A 22,304-nucleotide genomic window follows, 5' to 3' on the forward strand; every position below is an offset into this window, starting at 1 on the left:
ATTTCTATTGTAAATCACGCAACAAAACAAGAAAACATGCAGGTCCTTTTAGCCACTGGCTTAAGGATATATTGCACAGGCGATACAATGTTGCCATGCTAAACCATGCTAAAAACATAAAAAAATTTAAAATGATCAGAATTTTATGAAATTTGGTGAACATATTCTTTAGTGCCAAATTTGACAATACAAATTTTTTAAGATTTTTCTTCTGTACAGTTATCGAGTAATTGATCACTAAAGTTCACGTGTATAAGCATAGCGTTTCCATATATATAGGTATACATTCCGGGCATAAGAAATCTGCTTTAATGCGTAATTACTCGATAACTAAACAGAAGAAAATTTTGAAAAAATTTGTGTTTTCGTACTTGATGTTGAAGAACATTATCACCAAATTTGATCAATTTCTAATTATTTCGACTTTTGTATCATTCACCCTTAATTCAAATAATCGGTGTGCATGAAAAGCGATTCAGTGTCGCGCACTCTCAGACAATGGATCACAGTCATGACTACAAAAAACCTTCCACAAAAACTCGGTTTTAAGACAAAAGACAAAACGTAAAAGAATCAATTAAGGAGGGTGGCTACCGACGATACAATGTTGCCATGCTAAACCATGTTAAATACATTAAAAATTTCAAAATGATAAGAATTTAATAAAATTTGGTGAACATATTATTTGGGGCCAAATTTGACAGTACAAATTTTTTAAGATTTTTCTTCTGTACAGTTATCGAGTAATTGATCACTAAAGTTCAAGTGTATAAGCATAGCGTTTCCATATATATAAGTATACATTCCGGGCATAAGAAATCTGCTTTTTATCCGTAATTACTCGATAACTAAGCAGAAACAAATTTTGAAAAAAATTGTGTCTTCGCACTTGATGTTGAAGAACATTATCATCAAATTTGATCAATTTCTTATCAATTTGACGAACGTAGCCACCCTCCTTAAGGAGTTTCGGTACAAAAGTCTAAATATTAAGAAATTGATCAAATTTGGTGATAATGTTCTTCAACATCAAGTGCGAAAACACAAATTTTTTCAAAATTTTCTTCTACTTAGTTATCGAGTAATTACGCATTAAAGCAGATTTCTTATGCCCGAAATGTATACCTGTATATATGAAAACGCTATGCTTATACACGTGAACTTTAGTGATCAATTACTCGATAACTGTACAGAAGAAAAATCTTAAAAAATTTGTATTGTCAAATTTGGCACTAAAGAATATGTTCACCAAATTTTATAAAATTCTGAACTTTTTGAAATTTTTTATGCTTTTAGCATGGTTTAGCATGGCAACATTGTATCGCCTGTACCGAAACTCCTTAAGGAGGGTGGCTACCGACGATACAATGTTGCCATGCTAAACCATGTTAAATACATTAAAAATTTCAAAATGATAAGAATTTAATAAAATTTGGTGAACATATTCTTTAGGGCCAAATTTGACAGTACAAATTTTTTAAGATTTTTCTTCTGTACAGTTATCGAGTAATTGATCACTAAAGTTCAAGTGTATAAGCATAGCGTTTCCATATATATAGGTATACATTCCGGGCATAAGAAATCTGCTTTAATCCGTAATTACTCGATAACTAAGCAGAAGAAAATTTTGAAAAAAATTGTGTTTTCGCACTTGATGTTGAAGAACATTATCACCAAATTTGATCAATTTGACGAACGTAGCCACCCTCCTTAAAGTACGTATCCGCGACCGATGCAAAATGGTCCACCATTAACACGAAGTGAGCCATTAAACAAGCGAAGTAAAATTCGATTTCCAAGCACCTTTTTCTCTTCCACTTCCCTCCAAGCCTGCACTACGCGACGAAAGGACGTCAGAACCAGGACCAACGTCCTCTTTCTCGAATGGGCATTTTCCCAGCAGAAGGAGTCCGCATGCCCATCGCATCGTATGCGACAACACTCACACATCCGCGTTGGTAAATACACGGCGATAGCACGTGTCGTGATTGTAGTTTATGGGTAGCTGATTGCGGTAGCGTGTGGGATGGGTGTGGGGTCCCACATCGCCCCCGTCCCGGTTGCTGCGGTGCTGCATTTTAAGCCCGGGATCTGGACGGTGTCGTGGACTTTGTTGCAGCGAGACTGCCAACACGCCTTCCTCGATGCCAGCAAGTGGGTTTGCACCCAGATTTTTAGATATGTGAGTGCGTCGACGTGCGATGGAATAATACGATACGCATACGGATCCAGTCCACGTGTCAGTGTTTCATTTCGTAATCATTAAGATATGCATTATCCCGTAATGACGAGGTGCCGGGCGGCGCACACCGTGACCGATCAGGCACTTCGGCTCTCCGCCATACCTGGAGCGACCGCACGCTTTTTTTTCTTTGCTCAATCTCAAGCGTACCGTGTGTACTACTGTTAGCCGTGCCGACATAAATTCGCTCCAAAACGCCCCTTCTGAGTGCGCAACTGCATTCCCTTGCGGTCGAGCGCCTCGGCGCTCGATGAGACGCGATGACGGATTTCATTCATCGTTTCTCCAGTCTTTACAGCGCGTCGTTCAACATCCGCGGCTCCAGTGCATCCAATCACACTCACCGTTCCGTTTGCCATGCTCGATTAATCGCTTGCGCTCATCCCAGTTACGTTTTTACGTTTCCAACAAATTTCGGAACTTTGTAAGAGTTGAAAAAAGGTTAAACGTCGCCGCGGGATGAAGTTTCACCGGAAAAGCAGCCGATCAATAAATTCCTCGGTACTCTTTGCGGTCGGAGATTCTGATAAAGGGCCAGGACAAATTCATTGTCAAGCTTCATTCGTCAAAGTAGAAAAATCCTCGGAATTTTTAAACGCTAAAAATGCTGTCAGATTCACTAAAATAGTTACTAAAATAAAAATCTTGCCAAGTCTCTCGGGTCCGTTCGACCGAAGTGTACGGACGTATTCAGAGTGGAACAGGAGAGACAAGCGGATATCTCAATCTCCTCCGACTCCGCAAGTCCCAGGAGCACTTTTCAAAGCGAACGAGAGTACACGAGTCTCGTTGCTCACAAGCGACACGAATATAAACGTATGAACACGACGGTGTGTTCTGGCGATGGTAAATCGAGCCCGGGATGTGGAGCCATGAGAAAACTCCCGCTGCTTCGATGATCAATCGTCCGGTTCGCACTGACGTTTACCAATGGTTGTACACACGTTGATTCCCCCGTGTGTCTTTGGAGGAGCGGAAGGAGGAAAAGAAAGGGAAGCAAAAAGAGCGTTCGCGTTTGAGGGCTCAGGTGAATCGAGGGAAAGCAATAGAAGTATCGTTTTTAGTGGGAACAGCAATTCCAAGTTGGAGGAAAGACTGTGCGATGCCACCTATAAACGATACGCCATTGGAAGGCTTTGTTGCATCCGATTTTCCAAGTTGAACATTGCCCAGGGGAGATTAAACGACCGCGAGAAAGTCCACGGTGTGAAAAATTTCAATGGCAAGTAAACTCGGCGAGGCGCAACGCATGCAGCGAGTTTGAATCGGCGATGGGAAATAGTGGGAGTGGATTGTGTCCCTGGGCGTGAAGTGATGCCACGCGTTCCCTCAGGACTCACCAACCACCTAATTGTTTCCCATTCACCCCTTTCGCGACGCGTTCGCGCGCGCCGTCAATTGACCAGGAATGGAAGAATGAGACGAAAGAAGAAGAAGAAAGTGGAGAGGAGACGCGCGGAATTACCGAGAAAGGGAGAAAAACGATAGGCGTGTTTCCTTGATTTTCCCTGTGGGATCCTTCTTCACCTTCAAAACGTACTCCTGTTTTTCTCTGCCACATAACTATAACTCATTGCATTGAAGTATTTTGACAAGTCAGTTAAGAATCACAGTAGAGAGAGTTTAAACTTGCTACGTCCGCGCTACACCGAGATTCAACAATTTGCTCCCGCTAAAGTCATTGAATTGTCGACGCGACGGCGAATTATGGGCGGGTATTTTTGGTGAACGTAACTCCCCCTCCATCTCCGTATAACGTGAAAATATTCGAGGCATGATTAATTTTTCTCTCAACCCGGTGTGTTGCTGTGGCTTTTACTCCGGCGGAAGCGATACGCTTGTGCTGTCAGTGTCAGTTTGCTCATCCCCTCGAGGGCTCCTTCTGGCTACGAGAAAGGTACGGATGTCAGAGCAACTTGTCCAGGTGTCTCAGCCTCGGGTTTCGGCACTTTCGACTAAATGGAATTAACACTATTCCTCTGCCGAAAGACTCGTGTAATGAAGTATTAAGTTCTCGATTAACACTTCAAACGATACGAGGTTCGAGGAACAACTCGCCAGCCCATCAAAAATAATCTTATTGATAGAGCAATAAGTCCGAAATCGGAACGCTGAGAAAATTCTTTCGTTTTTTATCTCAGATCAAACGACACCGGAAATTCTTTCACGACCATGCTAATCGTTAAGGGGGAATATCAGTGTGAAAAAAGAACTTGGGCGCGAGAGAGCTTCTGCATGGTCTGGGGATGGCAGACTAGTCGGCAAGAACTTGTTTTATATTAATATTTAAGTTACATCATTCAGTTTTATCCTCTCAAAATTTTAAACGCGTTTTTCTCGAAAGCATGTTTTTTGACGTGGTTGAGACGGCATAACTCATCAAATTTTGTCCAATCGACTTCATTCAAAAAGGATTCTCTTATTCGGAAAACTTATCGCGATTTTTGCATCGTGGAGTTTTTTTTTAATTGTTGACGTTTTTTTATCAATTTTTGTGTAAAATCCGATTTTTTTTTAATGGGCGCCATTTTTTTCTAATTAAGATTTTCAAATTTCTTACGATATGCTGCGTTAGCTATACTATTATAATTTAATAATCTTTTTGAATTTTTTATTTCAGAGGCTTGCTGTGGCGCGTATGCTGTTAACCTTCGGGGGGTCTTTTATTGAGGCGCCATTTTGCGACCGCTCCTATGCTTAATAAAATGCACTAAGAATTTTAAAAAAATCTTCGGATACTTCATTACTTCAATAATTAATACACAAAATTTCAAATAATTTGATTGAGGCGTTTTTTCAAAAAGAATTCCCAAAAAATACCTCATTTTTCAGTCTCTCACACTGATATTCCCCCTCAACCCCATAATTATCAGCGTTTCGATTACGATTTGAAAAATAATTGAAAGTATTTTCAAATCGTAACATACAAAAACACACAAGAATGTAAATAACGAGTAATTAGCATTGAAAGTTCGCCAGAAATGTGATTCGAGTAACAGTAATTGCATAAAGTTTTCAAAATTTAAAACGATAACAAAGCCGAGAATATAGGCCCCCTCCAGTGCTCGAAAAATGGGCATCGACGCACGCAAAGGCTTCCTGAGTTTGTGGTTGAAAACAGATCCACGTGTAAATCCGTTCTCCACTCTTCTGTACCGCAGTTATAAGAACAGAACTCCGAAAATCCAAATCAGTAATTCCGATTCCTGAATTTTTGTAACCAACGATTTTCAGAGGAAAATCGAGTCACCGTGCCCTTTCCAAATCCAAATCTCTCCCAAAGAATTAGGTTGATTATACCAACCAGAACTTTTTGCTCAACTCATAAGTCAAATGCACAGTCGTTGATCCGTAAACGTCGTGGTAGCTCGGCTCTTACTTCGGCCAAAACAGAAGACTCATGTATCGATAATGCAGGATGTAAGCCATTGAAACAACAACTGCCGCGAGTGGTAGTGATGGATAGGTTGCATGCCAATCGTTCCTGTTGGCAAGGCCCATTAAAGTGCGTGGGCTCGAACGAACGGGTTCGCATTTACACCTGAGCCTCACGGCGAGTGAAGGCGCGCGAGCCATTTCTGTAGCTGCTGCTGTTCGAGGTGGCTCGTTTCTACCACTGGACAGACAGAGAAGGGAGCGAGTGAGAGAAAGAAGGAGACGTGAAGAGTGCCATGAGCCGCGCCGTTGACTCACAGAGGGCCTCTGCTCGGCCGGCAGTTAATTGCTAGCATTTAATGAATACTCTTTGACGTGCCGCATACCGCCTCGTGTGTGTACCTGGCATATAAAAGTTCTGCGCTCTCTGTTTCGCTGCGGAATATCCGTAACGCGGTATTTTCGTATCGAGTCGTGAAAAATGCGAGGACCAGTCGAAATTTCAGCCAAGGATCGACACTGAGCGATGATTTTTTCAAAAATTCATATATTTTTGCATGCTTTCAAAGCGATATTTGTTTCCTTGTGGGATTTAATTCGAAATGAGGAAGCGGCTTTACCGGAGTCCGGTGGAGTTTTTGCTTTCCGGGATTCTCGAAAGGGCAAAAATAAAAATGCGTCCTCATATGATATATCGCGTACGCAATATATTACATGTTAAATCCTTATTGCAGAACGTGCACTTGCGGGAGCATTCGACTTTTATTGAGAACGATGAAAAATAAAGGAAGAAAAGCTTCGTGTGCTCCAGCATTTCCAGACAAATCCATGAGATTTATGCTAATTGGTTGTAATTAAATGAGGATAGCTCCTCTACGCTCACATAAAGTGTATTCGTCGCGGTGTAATTAACCACACATTACCGGAGTTTATCGAAGAAGCCTTTAATCAGAGCCCAAAAAAATGGTCGTATATAGTTAGCGATGTTTATAAACACTAGGTTTGACTTTGAAGCCGAGGAAACATGGCGTTGCGGAGGACGCCGTGCGCCGAGAGATCGCGCACCCTCCGGCGATCTGCCGTTTTGAACAAGTGCTTCCGGAGCGGCCTGCGGCAGGTAATAATCTAGAAGGTAAACGAGAGGGAGGAAGAGAGGGAAGGACACTTCGGGAGAGCTTCATTTTCGAGTGACGTACAAGCTGTAATCCGGAGTACGCACTTTAAGGGTGTGCCAGCGCGTGGTTGGTGAGCTGAAACGTTAGCACAGCGAGTGCAACGCAGCGCGAGCATTCAGACATTCATTCGATCCCACATAGCCACCAGCCGCCCTCTCATTTTTCCCACAATGCGAAGGATTCATCTCGGCTGGTTGTAACTCCTGTAGCAGCGGCGTACATGGACCACACGCAGGTAAAAGTAATTCATGAAACGTTGAAACGTCCGAAGTCAAATGCGTGTACTCGACAACTATGACGCCGACGACTCAGGGCCCTCCTCTGCATCCCTCCCTATTTTGCTACCTGCGAGCTCGTAATACTCCACGGAAGGATGCTGGATTCTGGCATCCCCCCAGTTTGCCAACAATCAGGCCATTGACAATTGCGGTCACTAAATCAAGATGGCGGGAACTTTTGTCGGGTGAAAATGGCGCTCGCCGCTTCTGCCGAGTTATTCTTTGAGCGGTGCCGACCCCATTGTTGAGACGAATGATTCGAGTGGCTTCGAACACCGAACCGACAATAGCGCGGTGACAAAGAGAGAAAAGAAACGGAGCGGGGGCGCTGTGATTCGAGGACAAAAAATACCACCCTCGGTGACCATTTTTTTCTAATCTTCATATTACTCAGGTGTACTTTCATCCTGCCCGTCTTCGCAGCTCATGGAAAATCGATAGCATTTTTCAATGCGCGCCAACTATCCGATTTTGGTATTTCCTCCCATTCAAATAGCTTTTCTTATATTTCTAATACGTTGCGCTAAATGATGCTGGCTTTCAACTATTGACGCAGAGGGAACCCAAATAGAGAAACTTACGATTCCTACACGCTGCCCGGAAGTCAAGGATTATCCGACACAGCGATCCAACGCTTGACCAAAAACGAATTTGCTCGGTAGATTGATTCTCTACGCTCGGTAACGCGAGGAATAAATAGTTGTATATCAAAAGTCAAAACTTGTGTGATCTGCTTTCCTGGACATTCGTAACGAGGAATCATACACTGAGGAAAAAAAGTTTTGTTTTATTAACCGAGTCTTATTCGTAAAATACGTCGAAGAAATTATTTTGGACGTTGACAAAGACCTTGAGTTGCACAATTCAATTGGGTTTTGGTCAATCACCACAAAATTTGTTTCATTTAATCAACTAAATTTGACATAATTAAATATTATATTTTACGAAGTTGTTTGGTTTATTCAAATTTTCTCTTTTCGTGCAGACTCGTGCACTCGCTCATTATTTTAACCAGCATCCATAGCTGAAGCAGCATAAGATAAATGCTCGTATGTCCATGATCATGAATGCGCCATCTACCATATATTTTTGGTCTTAAAGACCCACGTCCAGGATCAAATAAAGTTTCTGGGAAACTGCCTTACCGACGGCGAGCAACAGAGAAATTTTGGCAAATCGGTTGGATTTGTAGAATTCTCGATAAATTTTAAAATTTATGGGTTAAAGTAAGATTCGATAAACTTTTTTTTACCAATCGATCTCTCATGATTTCTGTGGCTTTAGGAAAGTTAATTTACCGATGATCGGAATGGTAACTGCCTCGATGTCGCTGTTGGTTCCAATCTTTCGATAAAAACTGTTTTATCGACCGGAGTCAAAGAAGCTATCGAAACATTGGACCAAACTTATGTGACCCTTTCCTAGGAGGCGCTTACGTAGTGAAACAGGGATCTGCCATACCGTTCGAGGATTTCTTGAGATACCGATCCAGCCTCGTAGCCTTTGAGTTTCCAAATGAAATACCTGTGGCCGATACGATACTCGAAAAATTGTTCGTTTCACCCTACAATCGATAAATGCCCTCCAAATTCGTAGCAGTTTGACGGAAAACCGCTGGGAGCGACTCCTTAAATTTCGTGAATGTAGGACTCAAATTATATTTCAGAATGATTTCTGCTTTTTTATTTGAAAAAATAGCGAATTCGGAATCTCGTGGAGCTATTGAATTCCAAAGAATTTCAAATTTTTAAAACTTCCCATAATGAATGTCGGTGTAATGGAGCATCGGATTATTCATTTTTCTAATTCTTCTCTAACGGGACCACAAAAGATCGTGAAAATTCAGTCGAAAATGAGATTGAATTTATTCTTGAGTTTGGTTAGCTCATAAAATGAGAACGATCACAATTCTGTCGTGTCAGCTTTTTCGATGGAAAATTTTTCTTGAATTTGAACGACGAATTGATGTAGAAATAATAAAAAAAGATTTGAAAAATTTTGGGGAAATATTCCCAGTAAAAAAAAAAGTATCGAAAATATTCTGCGTATTCGGTATCCTGCCTCGGATCGGTCACTGTCGATGATAAAATTGAAAAAAAACGTTTCGCCAAAATTTATTGCAAATGATATATTTTATTCAGTAGTAACATGTATCATTTTATTCTTACTTCGCTATCACAGGAATATCACGGATGAATATTGGGAAGATGTTAAACATAATAAATATCTTATCAATTTATAACGAGCAAAAATGAATCTAAATCGTAAACTAACGCAACTAAAATAATTCAGGAAACAAAAAACTCTTGTACAAAGTGTCAACGTGCACGAAAAATGAAAATAAATGAAAAAAAACTTATCGATAATGCGATACAGTGCGTGAAGCTGCACTTTGTGCTTATTGCTCGCAACAATTTTCGAGATTAATCTCGAAAACGTGATCAATTTAAACGGTATTTAAAGCCATGTACCAAAACATTCAACGTACTCGTATATCTATTCGTAAAAAATCATGTTTCTTCGGCCGACATTCTGAAAACGTAACTCAAATGAGAATGCGACGGATCTGAATGAATCTTATGATTCTCCGAGTTGTGAAATTTCTTCTCCAAAATATCGGTACCACCGGGTCATGGGTGCTCTTGAGATTCGTAGAAAAATCACATTCAACCTTTCGTATACGAATCGTTAGGCGAACTCGATGATAAAATGAAGTAAATTAAAAATAGTGAACATAATAATTATTTTATCGCTATCTTTCGTTGTTTTTTTTTCTTTCTTAGTTTTATTGCGTAAAGCATCTCGGGAGTGTACTACCACGGCCTCCACATAGGATCGCCCTCGTCGACTCCTTCAACGTCGATTTCTTCGTCGTCGTCGCCCCCGGTGGGACGAGGATCGAGTCTGAGGATTTTATTATCCGTTATTTTGGTAATTACCAGCGAGCGATCATCGGTCTGGTCACGCAGCACCGAATGGACATTCGCAGCGAGGGGACTCTCAACATCGGGATTTTGATGATCGTGTACACGACCGGAAACGGTTGAGTTATTTGGCGCATCCGGAGGTTCCGAGGAGTCTGAGATAACGGAATATCGTGACGAGTCGTTCGGCGAATCGGGCCCTCGTGAGTCCGTTGATATGGATATGTCCACCGGTAAATTGGGCGTTCGAGATTCGGCGAAAATGTCCTTTCTCTCGCGCTCGAGGGTGAGCGACGGCGCCAAATTCTTGGGCGTAACCGGGACGTTTCTTTGTCGCGTTGTCCGGAGACCGGAAGCAAGATGGCGGGCGAGCCGTTCGCCAGATTCCCCGGGAAGAGCGGCGAGATAACGGCAAGCCTCCGCAGCGCAGTGACCGAAGCCCGACTGCCATCGATTCTCAGCCGAACCTCCATCCTCGCTCGGAGATTCTGAGGACGACAATCCTGAAGGACGAGATGCGTGCAATCTCTGCAGATGCCGCACCGTCAGCTCCAATATATCCGCCTTCTCCAGCTTGCTTATGTTCTCGCCTTCGGTCTGGGCATTTTTCAAATAAAACAAACTTTAGTTGAGCCAATTAAAGAGCTAATTAAACATGTTATCACTCTAAATTAAGGTCAGAGTTGTTCATTCAAAATTGTAGATACATTTTTTCAACTTATTTTTTGGCGTATGAAATTACGAGCTATTCATTGAACGGGAAGCCATCACTGACTGAACCCAAAATTTCATTCGTCCCTGGCTAAAATACTGTAGTTTTACATGTAAAAAATCGCAGTAGAGAGCGCAAAGGAAAAACACAAAAAAAAATAGATCAAGCAAAAAGTATTAAAAAAAACAGAAGGCTATAGTCTTCGGTCTTTTTATTAATGAAATGGACCAAGCCAAGAATAATAAAAATGCCGAAATAAGCAAATGTGAGGTTATACGAGTGCTCATTTTGCTAATTTCGTTCAATCTTTAACGTAATATATCTTGATCTCATCTAATATTTTATCTAATATCTAAAAAATTAATAAAAATATAAAAAAATTAATTAAAATAATTTATCTAATATAACGTAATACAAGAAAATCGGTTCGTGCATGGACCACCTCAAAGAATCTTCACCTGAGAAAAAAATACTGAAAATTATGCAAGAATCAATTTTTCCGTTCATATTCGTAATCACAGAATTTCGTGGCCGATAATTTCCTTCAGTTTTCACTCATCTGAAATAATGAATTGGAAAATATTGATCTACGGTCGATCATCTATAAATCTTCTTTCGATGAGTGTTTCTAACTCGACGTCCAGATAAAGCTGCAAGCTGACGGGTTCGTCAGCTTCTCAGTGGACCGAGAGAGGGCGAAAGCTATAACGAACCTGTCAATTATTCTTTCACTCATGCTCACTCTTATAAATAATCCGATCGAAACCTTGTTTTGAAAGTAAAGTGCGCCACGACGAAACTTTAGAATCGAAGTCGCGTTCTTGATTTAGAATCCTCGAGAACTGACCGTGGCGCGATCCCAGAATTGCTTGCCATACGTGACGCCCTCACGTGTTGTCACACGCGTTCGCTGATTCAGAGTCATCGGCTATACGTTTTAGCGGCGTTTGATTGCCGCTGCCGTTATCCATCGCAATAAATCACGTGAACTACAATCGTGGATTAAAAATAATTCTCTGCGTAGCTGCTGCGGGTATCAATTTCACGTGAAACATCGAACAATCTCAACGAAATGCTTCCCATTGCGGGGAGTTAAATGAAAAACTGGACTTTGAAGAAAACTCAAGTCGCAACACGGAAAAACGATTGTGCCAGCTGCCTTAAACTCTATCCGCGCGGCTGTGTACAAACATCGGCAGTTTCTTTTCTCGAGCCGACCCTTGAGATTCGAACGTCCAAGGTACAGAGAGCTCAACCTCGGTCCCTTCGTGGTTCCCAGGACTTGCCGCGGATCGTGCGAATCTGAGGCTCGAATAACGCGCTTTTTACACCGCCGTACAAAACGAAGCCTCGCTCAATTTTTTACCGATCTCGATCGCCGAAGAACTCTCCTGTTTGTTCTGGACCGAGTTTGCACGCAAACGGTATACCGTGAGATCTCGGTGTAACGAATTCGGGTTACAAGTCGTGCTAAATTGGAAGTTGAAGCGCGTCGCGCGCTTAAACTGACGGTGATTGCACGCTCAGGTAAGCGTTTTATTATCGGTTAAGAATGAAAAAGTACTCGCGATTCTCGGATGAAAACATTTCCGAGGGTCTGCGCTCTCTCTCTCTCTCGCCCACCGGATGTGCGATACTGCGATCACAATGGAGCCATTGACCAAAATGTGAGACTCTGAACCAACGAACGTCGACGTTATTTATTTTATCGACAAACTCCTTCGATTATGCTTTTTCCATTGTTCCCGTAAAAGCATTTTTATCGCGTTTTTCTTTCGAACGAACGTACTTAAGAATCGAGCTGAATCAATGTGATTTTTCAAAACCAACGATCTACGAGCGACGTAGATGAAAAAGCTGGACAAAAATTAAGGGAAAGACCCGTCAAAAGTTTCGTAACCAGCCCAATCCACTGGCTCGTGGACCACCCGATCGTCGTGGACAAATAAAAAGATTAAACTGTGAAAATCTCTAAGAAACATTGAACCAAGCGTTATTGAATATTTTACAACGGACACGATTATGAATATTAACAAAAATTCAGTAAATGTGTCTTCCTATGAGACAAGATTGTATTTTTCCACACGAGCGAGGAACAATAAATTTATGCAAGTGGAAGCTGTTCGTGATCGGAATCGAGTGACTGATTTTGATGATTATTTTTGAAAATTCGATATTAATCCGTAGACGCCACACTCCCTTTGAGATCACGAACTCACCACACTGGTGCACTTTGTCTTTTCAAAACTTTTCATTTCATCCATGAATGTACGGAGTTAATCTTGCAACGAGACTTTTTGGGGGTAAAAATTTCTCAGTAAATGTTTACAATCATTAAAAAAATCGAAAAAAAAGTTTTTCACAGAAAAATGGCCAAATTGAAGAAAGGGATTGTGAAGTTCTAGAGACTTGAAATTTTCGTGGGTGCAAATTTGCACCAGTGTGATGTCTTCGGGTAAAGGTGAACCGAATTGACAGGAGACGAAAAAAAAAAATTGAATTCCATATTGTTGTGAAATGAATGAAAAATAAGCTGCGAGTGATTTTGAACGTTGATATTCCTCGCCGGTCGCGATGAAGTGAAGTCGGGAAGATTGTGTGCTGCGATCTTGATTATTTAAATACGAAGCTGAGTAATAACATCCAATCTGATTACGCACTGATTAATCGCGTTCGTAGCATGAATGAGTTCATTCTTGGGGCGACGTACGTCGAAAAAGTATGTGCAAGTCATCGCTCGTCATGCTCAGTGCCAATAACGCTTGTCAAGCGCGTCGCTATTTGGCAAAATAACATGATCTTTTGGCACCTCGTCAGTATCGATGAAATATGTCACTCGCGACTCGGTCAAGCTTGAAGTAATCTTGAGGATCAACGAATACGTACCTCTAGGGCATCGACCATGAGATCTTTCAATTCGTCCAAGCAACGATTTATTCGGGCTCTTCTTTTACGCTCCAACAACGGTTTTGTTATCTGACAATAAAATTTGAAAAATCGACATGAAATGGAGGGCAAATTGTTATTTGAATTTCGATAAAGGCTATCGGTGTATTTGGAAGTTAAATTTTCTCACGTCAGAATTCACGTGATGAGTCACTTGAGAAAATTCACAACACTCATCGACCGAGTGGAATGGAGTTCAATTTTATTTAATTAATTTCAAACAATTTAGAACACGCGTCGATGCACCTGAAAATTAGTCTTCATAGCTTACCTTTTTGTACTGATAAGTCCTGGAAACTGGATGTGGATAATCGTACGACATCATTGCACGTTAGTGATTGTAATTATTATTATTTTTTTATTGTTATTTTTGTTTCTTAACAACAACGAGAGTAACGAGAAGTGTTTGAAAACAAAAGGATGAAAAACAAGAAAAATGTGGATTTTGACTCGTCAATCGCATAAATAACGTTGAACCGTGGAAATGTCATAAAAATCAAAGATTTATCGAACGAATCAGCCCATTGACAGTTCGAGTTTGAGTAAAATTAGTACGAGCGGGTGCTCTCGGTGGAGTCCCTACGCCAACTGACTCGTTTCTCCGCGGCAGCCATTCCGGTGGAGCCTCCCCTCGCTCTCTGCACTTCAAAACTCTCCGCTAAAGCTTTACCATTTCATTCTCTTGGTTTAGCTGTGTGTGCGCTACGCTGGCCCGTGTAAAAGCAGCGCTGCTTCCTTCTCTTTCGTGTATCCTCGTCTCGCTCTCTTTCTCCATTTTCATTTCTCCGTCTCTCTCCCCGACCACGTTCTACGCTCGAAGTACCGTGGGTGGGATCGCTAGTAGATCCGGAAAGGAGGAACCGTAGAAGCAAATGTAGTTCGATCGATCTTCGCATAAAAACTAAAAATCGAACAGCGCTCCTACTGGTTTTGAACACACGAGACTCTCCATCCGCCTACGACTCTGTACGGACGCCATACTCGCGGAAAACTTTCGATGGACTCGCGTGTCGGGACACCTACCAATGAGTTTTCTTATCAGAGCTTTCAACGAATGGTACAATCTTGATGAATTCATTTGCAGTTGACTTTTATGTTGTTTTTAAGCGTTTAGCATCCTGCTTTTACTTTTCCATGGGGTTTGTGTTTCTTTATGTTTCTCACGTTTCTGCACTTGGGACCAGCTCTCGAGATGCTGGACCAACGACGTTTCTCACATCGCAGGAGTCCTTGAAAATGTTTTCAAACTGGACTTCAAACACATTTGAAGTTCCATTTGCAAACGCTTTCTCAGAATTTCCATTTCATGCGATATTTTGAAGGTTTCCGTGGCTGAAATAGCAACGATACTGGCACCAGTCGTATTGAAAAGGAAAATGAACGTGAATCGCAGGTCAATCGTGTCGAGCAACCTGCTCATTCATTTTTCAATTTATTTAGTGTTTCTTGCCCAATGGGAAGTTCGAGTGTCGCGGGAGGGCACGAACGAGTGATTTTCACACCCTTTGACTCCGTGATACTTGGGAGTGTCACGAAGAATGTATTCCTGGGGCACTCAACTTGCATCTCCGGTGATACGTCGCAGCCGAGAGTCAAGAGGGAGACCTCTTGTCACTCGGCTATCAAATTTTCGGCCGCATGGAACACTCACTTATCATTTACGACGCCGAGAGATTGGAAGAATGGGAGCATGGAACGAGTGCGGCTGGATTAACTTCGTCACTGTTCTCCTCAACGGATGGATGCAGTCGCTCCGAAGCACGTTCGAATTCATTGTCGAGAACGGAAATTTGAGTCCATCGAACGGCGAGTGACGTTTTATTGGGGGCTGAATGGAAGAGAATCATTCAAATTTTTCTTACGTCAATGAAAGTCGTTTTATACTAGTTTTATCAACATTTAACAAGCCATTGACAAAGACACTTTTACGAGAATTCAAGTATTCGATGGCGGATGAAACAACGACTAAAAGATTGTGGACAAAAATTCAAAAACTTTGTGAATATTGAGGGAGTCGTAAGGATGTTTAGAATGAAACAAATTTTCTCATTTGCCCACTAAATAGGCGTCATCGGATTACAATCTCGTGCATCAGAGCGTGCGGTGTAGTTAGCTCCTCGTTAAAACGTTCCCGGGAGGGGAACGAGGAAATAATCGAGTCGAGGTTTCCGGTCCTAAAAGCTATTGCAATAACAACCTAAAAATTCTCAGTTGGAAAGTTGAATGGAGCAGGACGCGGGGAAACAAAGCATCGAGAAAACACTCACATGCTTGGAGAGGAATATTTTACTAGTTTATTCGAGACGATTCAGTGACCGCGGTCCCAATTCCTGTAACGAGAAAAATTTCGTACGTTTCCCATTTCTCTTCTCATTCTAGCATTGAATCAAACGCCGGAGTTTCTAATTTTTCCACAACGATTGAAATGTCCCGATAAAAAGTTAGTCAAGCGTGATATTTGTCAATATTTTGCCGAATTTTCAGTTTTATAATAGTAAATATTACAGATTGTGAAATTTACGGTACGTGTACTAAAATTTACAAAACGTGGAGCGCCGTAAAATTCACGGTGACGTCAAAATTTACTAAATTCTCCAGTAAAAGTTTCTACAGTGAACAACGAATATTATTTTTTGAATAAAAAAATTGGGTGGGGCTCAATATGTCGAATAACTGAATTGTAGAATGGTCGATATTTCGAAATTTTTAAAGTTGTGATATCAGTTTGGAGAAAAATAAGTAATTCGAAATTCTTATTCTCGATCGACTATTCAGCAGATTGCGTGTTTAATCAAAAATTTCTTCTTTGAATTCGTATTTATTCGAAAATATATATTTCGAAAGTTTTCATTTCGAATGCAATTTAAACAGATCATCTGAATGTCGAAAGTTCATATTTTCGAATTCAAAATGGAGAGTAATTTTTTTACAGACAGACCAGAATATAGAGTAGCAAAAAATCGCGAAAGTGAATTTTTCGAGTCTATAAAACTTAGATATGCAGAATAGCGATGGCTTGAAAAGGCGAAAGTTAAAATGGCGATGTTTAAAATTGGAGATCACCGGTCTGAGTAAGTGAGTGAGTGAGACGCGTGTATTTGGAGCTCCACCGCATTTCTTTATTTGGATCGATCGACTTTCTAACGTTTCGCTATTTTGACTGTTCGACTTTTTGGTGTTTCAGTATTTCAACCTCAGTAATATTTGATCTTTCGTTATTATATTTTCAAAATTGTAAATTTTCACAGTATCACTGACTGTAGTAATTTATGAATCGAAAGAGTGATAGTCGAATTTTCGAAAAATCGATATTTTAGTCATCGTCCTATGGGCGATTGTTACATTCTATTTTCGATATAAACGTTCTTCGAACCTTGCAGTTTCTGCTTTATTTATGTTCGGCATTCAAAGCTCTAGTCGAATCTACCTGTCTCCATATTATCATTCGAAGTTTATAAACTCGAGATTTTAGCTGTTCGAAATTTTCGTCATTCCAACATTTGATCCCCACCCAAAAAATTCAATTTCTTTCGCCCATAAAAATATAATGAATTGCTCGTCACCGCGCTATCCGCACTGTACGATAATTTCCAAATTTAATTCTCTCCGTCTGCGCCGTCGTGATTACCGATTTTCCGAAATACTCGTCTCCCTTCCCCCTCGCATTTCCTACTACAATAATTTACGATATTTTTTGTTATCAAAACACATTACGGAGCGTGTGGCTCGCGTTCGCAGTGTATATTAAAATTCGTCGGAGAAAAAGCAGAGTCCCACAGGTCTCGCGTGACATTTGGACGGCAATGTAAGCCAGAGCGAGCACACAAGACGGGCGTCGCGAACGAGCGCGCGGATTACCAGGAAGGAAAACAATAATTAGTGATGTCATCGAGTCGAACGCTGAATTCGAGCTTATCGCACGAGCCGTGACTTCGCGGGCGTTTCTTATCACAATATACTTATAAACGTATACACACGAGTACAGAAACGTTAAGCATGTGTTTCAATACGAGCGGAGCGTGCGAATGTTTACGATTTCAGTCGTCGTGATCCACGAGAAACGTGAATGCCCTGCATCAGCTTTGTCTGTAAACTATGCTTGTATGTAAACATATACGGAATCGTAAATGTGTGTGTCAATCTTTGTAGGTGAATATCCAAGTGTCCGCACGTATCCGACGTGTGCGCGCGCATTTGTGTGTAAATTGCGAAGAGCTAAGAGGCAAAGGCGTCAATGAGAGTGGTCAGCGAATGCATGAATGACGCTGTCACGTCATTCTCCTTCCTCCGTGCCCTCTCCACTGGTCCGTTGAGTCTCTCAGATAAGAATTGCGTGGGGACGATCCTTAGAATTCTCCCTTTGACTCTCGCGGACCGCGACACGATCGACCAAACAATCTTTTCTTTTCTTCCCACTTTTTTCTTCTCCCCCGAGTCTATTTATCGTGTGTGTATATCGACGACGTTTCGTCGACGTGTGAATCGAGCATGAAAAGAATTGTACGTGCGCGTATGCCTGTACGCGCGTGAATAATCAAAATATGTTGAAAGTCTGGGAATAAAGTAACGAGATTACCGTTATCACAGAGGCGGGGGGGACGATCTTCCGAGGTTAATTCACGAGAGATTTCTTATTGCTGATACCGAAGTCTCATTGTATCATGTCAGTAAAAAAATCATTTGTCACTGATTCTCGGCCCAAAAGTCCGTTTCGGAGATAGCGTTTCCGGAGCGTCGAGTGCGGTCCCTGCAAGAATTCGAAATTGTAATAAAAGAAAGAAAGAAAATCTCGCGGAAACTCATTCCAGTAATCGTCACCCCTCGCCCCGGCGTCTCAATCCTTCCCGAAATGTCGAGCCTACAAAAAGAAAGACGTAGGAAACGAGATCCGCGGAGTTGAGAATTGCGGCGAGTGTAAAGCAGGGGAAAGAGTCTACAAGAGAGAAGAGCGAAGAGAAAAAAGTGGAGGGTTCGTTGGGAAGAAGAAACGGGGATAAAACGAGAGGCGAAAAAAATAAGAACAGAGGAGAGAAAAGCTCGTCGTTGCGTTCGCGGCTCGAGCTCTCTGTGCTGCGAGGACGTGTGCTAGTCGCGTGTGAGGCTCGCGCCTCGTTTTCCGTCTCTGTTCAGCTCCCTCGTCGATTCAGCTTTACAGTATACACGTATACATAGAAATGTATACATTCGAACGTCCATGTGCATCTGTACGAGTAGAGAGTATCAGGCCCCTGGTGGCTCGTCGCTGGGCCCCGATCGCTTCCTCTCTCTAGTCCCGTGCCGGCTGAAGGGCCCGTGTGGGACGCGATGCCTCGCCTCGTTCTCACGGTAGCCTCTCCGGAGGGGCCCTCCGCTTCCTCCGTCGTACGTTTCAACTACTGCTACACTACTACCAAGGAACGCGAGCGTCCACATCGACGGGAATCGAGCTGCTGCTGTTCTCTTGCTCCTGCGGCGTGTGACGCGCGAGAATATATTTGCCTCTTTGTTGCGTACGCATGTGGTACTGATGCATGCACGCGCGCCGCAGCGAGTGTTCTCTCGCGAGCTTTCTTGCTCTGCTTCGCTCTCTCGTGCTCCATAGACAGGCCCCACGTGGGCCGGTGCACGCTGCACGACAGTCGCGCGTACGAACGGGCCCGACTTTTCTCCTCCTCTGGCCCGCGAGTCCCCTCTTTTTGTGCTATTTTCAGCGAGCCTTAAACCGACGCTTCTCTTTTCTTTCTATCCTGGAGCTTCTGCAATTAGCGCGATCTTCGCGAGACCCTTTTGGGGAAAGGCGCAGCGCGGCGGTTTTACAAGACGCGGAAATTAGGCTCGCCTCTGGATCTTGGCGCCTTATCGGGCTCTGTCTAATCGATCGCGTTTTTTACCCTCCGGTATTTAGCGGTTCTCGCACTGCTCCGTCAATGTGTTCTAATCCCTGGTATTTCAGTCGAGAGTAAACGACTTTTTGGAGTGAAAATCGCTCAAGCAGTCGGTAGAGTTTGTTGAACTTCGAAAATGGTCGCCATTGTCTTGGTGTTTGTTGTCGAGGCACGTCCGACATTGCGATGTAGAGCCCGGTGCAAAATCATCGTTTTTGAGCCCGAGAGTAAAAATACGTGTATCTTGGAAATTGGACACGAATCACTTCCGCGACATTGAAGAAAGCACTTTAACAATCGAACAACATTTGGTCGGCACACGCATGCGTATTCGCGGACGTGATGTGTTGTGCTCCCGTCGTGTGTCGGGAGAACTGAATGAAACGTGTACGGCGAGCTCGGCCACACGCAAAATTTCAATTTCCGGTCCATTAACGCGCGGTAAAAGGCAACGCGAGGCGGACTCGGGTGTTGAAAACACGGCGGCGTCGCGGTACACGGCGTTCCGCGGCTATCTCGCACGAAAGCAAATCTATTGGGGGGAAAACCTCGTGAAATTTCTACCACACTATGTCAGTCGACACATGCGCATATATTTTGGCGAGTGTCAAACAAAAGGCTATCTACGGTAGGCTTCTCGCGTGTTAAATCGTACGGTCGAAGCCTTTATGCCACAACTCGTTTGTGTATACAGAGAAATAATCTCTGTTTATGAATATGAAATTATAGGCAATCGGAAGCATTGAATGGAGGGCAGTTGGTTGCATAATACTCGGGATTTTGTGAATGGAAATTCTCGCGTGGCCGCGCGACTCACGCGCGAACGAGATACGCTCTCGGTCTCCGTCGACGCGAACAGCAGCCGCGCGCGGGTCACAAAATCTCTTTCACAACAACTCTTTCAACTGCGATCGGCGATACGGCAGGAAATACGATCGTGCAAAAAGAAGGAAAGAAAGCATGTAAAAGACAGGAATTAGTTTCGAAAACAGTCGCAATCGGGGCCTCGTTCGAGGGTGGACTTTCCGGCGTTTAAATGCGCTTTAACGGAGCAGCGTGCGTGTTGACGGAAATCAATAAATCCGCATAGATTCAAACGAGTATTGAAAGAAACCCGTGCGAATATCCGAGTCGAAAGTCGGAGGATTTATCGCAACGGACGTCGCCCATTGGCTTACAAAATTCAACGCAAGCGCGATCGAGTTACGATTCTATACTCTCGTGATAAGAGCAACGAGGTAAAAAGTCCGTTTCCCGCGTGGCAGGCCGCGCGGATTTATTTGCATAATAAAAGAAATCGGAGGGGTATAAAGGAACGTAGGCGATTATACATGCGCGAGTTTATCATCGAGACGTGACAATTTCTCTCTTGACCGAATGCGCGCACCTGTTCCTTCCAATTTATGTATCCCACGATCTCGAGATTGCAGCGCGCAACCAACGAAAATATAACGTACACGTGAAAACATACATGTGATTCTGATTATTATACAGCAGCGTACTCTCCCGGAGCAACCGATTTATTTCGCTCTCTCGCGAATATGTGAAAAAACGTCCCGATTTCGCGAGCGCGCGTTTGCACACGCGCAGCGTTCCAGCTTCGCGGGTAAAAATTCCATCGGGTTTTCGCGCACACGCGTACAATATACGCGCGTGTTTATAACCACGTACTACAGACGCGTATAGGACGCGAGAGAGCGAAAGATGAGCATGCACGAGAGAAGACACGTGCGCGTATCCGGCGGTGAATTAACTTTTGAAATCCTTACGTCCGGTTATCAACGTTGCTCGTCGAATTGCTCGCGTCGCTTTTTCTGGCTGGGAACCTTTGCACACTGAATCCACGCACGTACGTGTGTGCGAGTATAACGATTAAAGTCGCTCGGGATAAAACGTATGGACTCCGAGCGCAATATACTCAGGGCAGAGCACAGCGATCGTATATCGAGCAAACAGGCTGTCTAAAAAGTCTCCGCATCGAGCCCTTCGCTCGATAGAAATTCTGAGAAAACGTTGCCTTCGTACCCGCGACAAAGAGCCTTGCAATAACCTGAGCCTGGAACGTGACGAACAGAGGAAGCACGACGCTCAATTTTGCACCGTCGGATCCAGTCCAACGAAACGAACGAAAAAAATATTTGTAATTCAATTTTTATTTCCCGAAGTATCGATGCAGGTTGAAAAACTCCGAGTTGAAGATTCGCTGGAATTATTGGAGGCTCTTTTTGCATCATTTCGTCCGACTCCAACCTTGAAAACTCCAGGTTCGTCACGAAGCCTTTGCCATTGCCATTCGCCATCACACTAACATTCGCGATCATGTCACAAATATCGCAACATTTTATTAGAGAGAACTCGAACAAAGAACTTGTGGCATGAGAATTTCGGGAATGACCCGCAGCCTCCACCCTTCGCTCGCAACTTTCAGGACACTCAGTATGCATTCGCATTTAGCCATGGAGCACGAATATGTGAGTATCAGGATGGGGGAGGGGGAGCAGGCTGCGATCACGCAATGGATATCTGTCGGATGGCTCTCTTTCCCTCGTATTCGACGCGCCGCTTAAAAGCACGTCAGTTCCAAGTGCAACTGCATCTCACAGACACAAAGACACGTGGTGCAGGGTGGAAGGAGGCATGCAGAAATGGAAGCATAAGCCGCGGGGCACTTCATCTACATATAATTGGCCTTATGCTTTCAAACTGTTTGTCGAGGCGCGCCTCTCGCTCCTCGCGCGTTCTACGCTCATATTCGACTATTTCCTTTTGTTTATCATTATTTAAGCGT

At 42.9% G+C, this 22,304-nt stretch overlaps 1 protein-coding gene across 1 annotated transcript; it reads right to left on the bottom strand.

The window, feature by feature from the left end:
• Positions 1 to 9,183: 9,183 nt before the first annotated feature.
• LOC122407896 (enhancer of split mgamma protein-like) lies at positions 9,184 to 14,251 on the bottom strand. The gene is made up of 3 exons (XM_043414370.1): positions 13,924 to 14,251; positions 13,593 to 13,682; positions 9,184 to 10,591 (listed from the first exon to the last, which is right to left on the bottom strand). The coding sequence occupies exons 1-3, from the start codon at positions 13,975 to 13,977 to the stop codon at positions 9,884 to 9,886; spliced, it is 852 nt and encodes a 283-aa protein (XP_043270305.1). The 5' UTR covers positions 13,978 to 14,251; the 3' UTR covers positions 9,184 to 9,883.
• Between the last annotated feature and the right edge of the window lie 8,053 nt (positions 14,252 to 22,304).

The sequence above is a fragment of the Venturia canescens genome, chromosome 3, assembly GCF_019457755.1.
Source record: "Venturia canescens isolate UGA chromosome 3, ASM1945775v1, whole genome shotgun sequence".
Classification (NCBI taxonomy): domain Eukaryota; kingdom Metazoa; phylum Arthropoda; class Insecta; order Hymenoptera; family Ichneumonidae; genus Venturia; species Venturia canescens.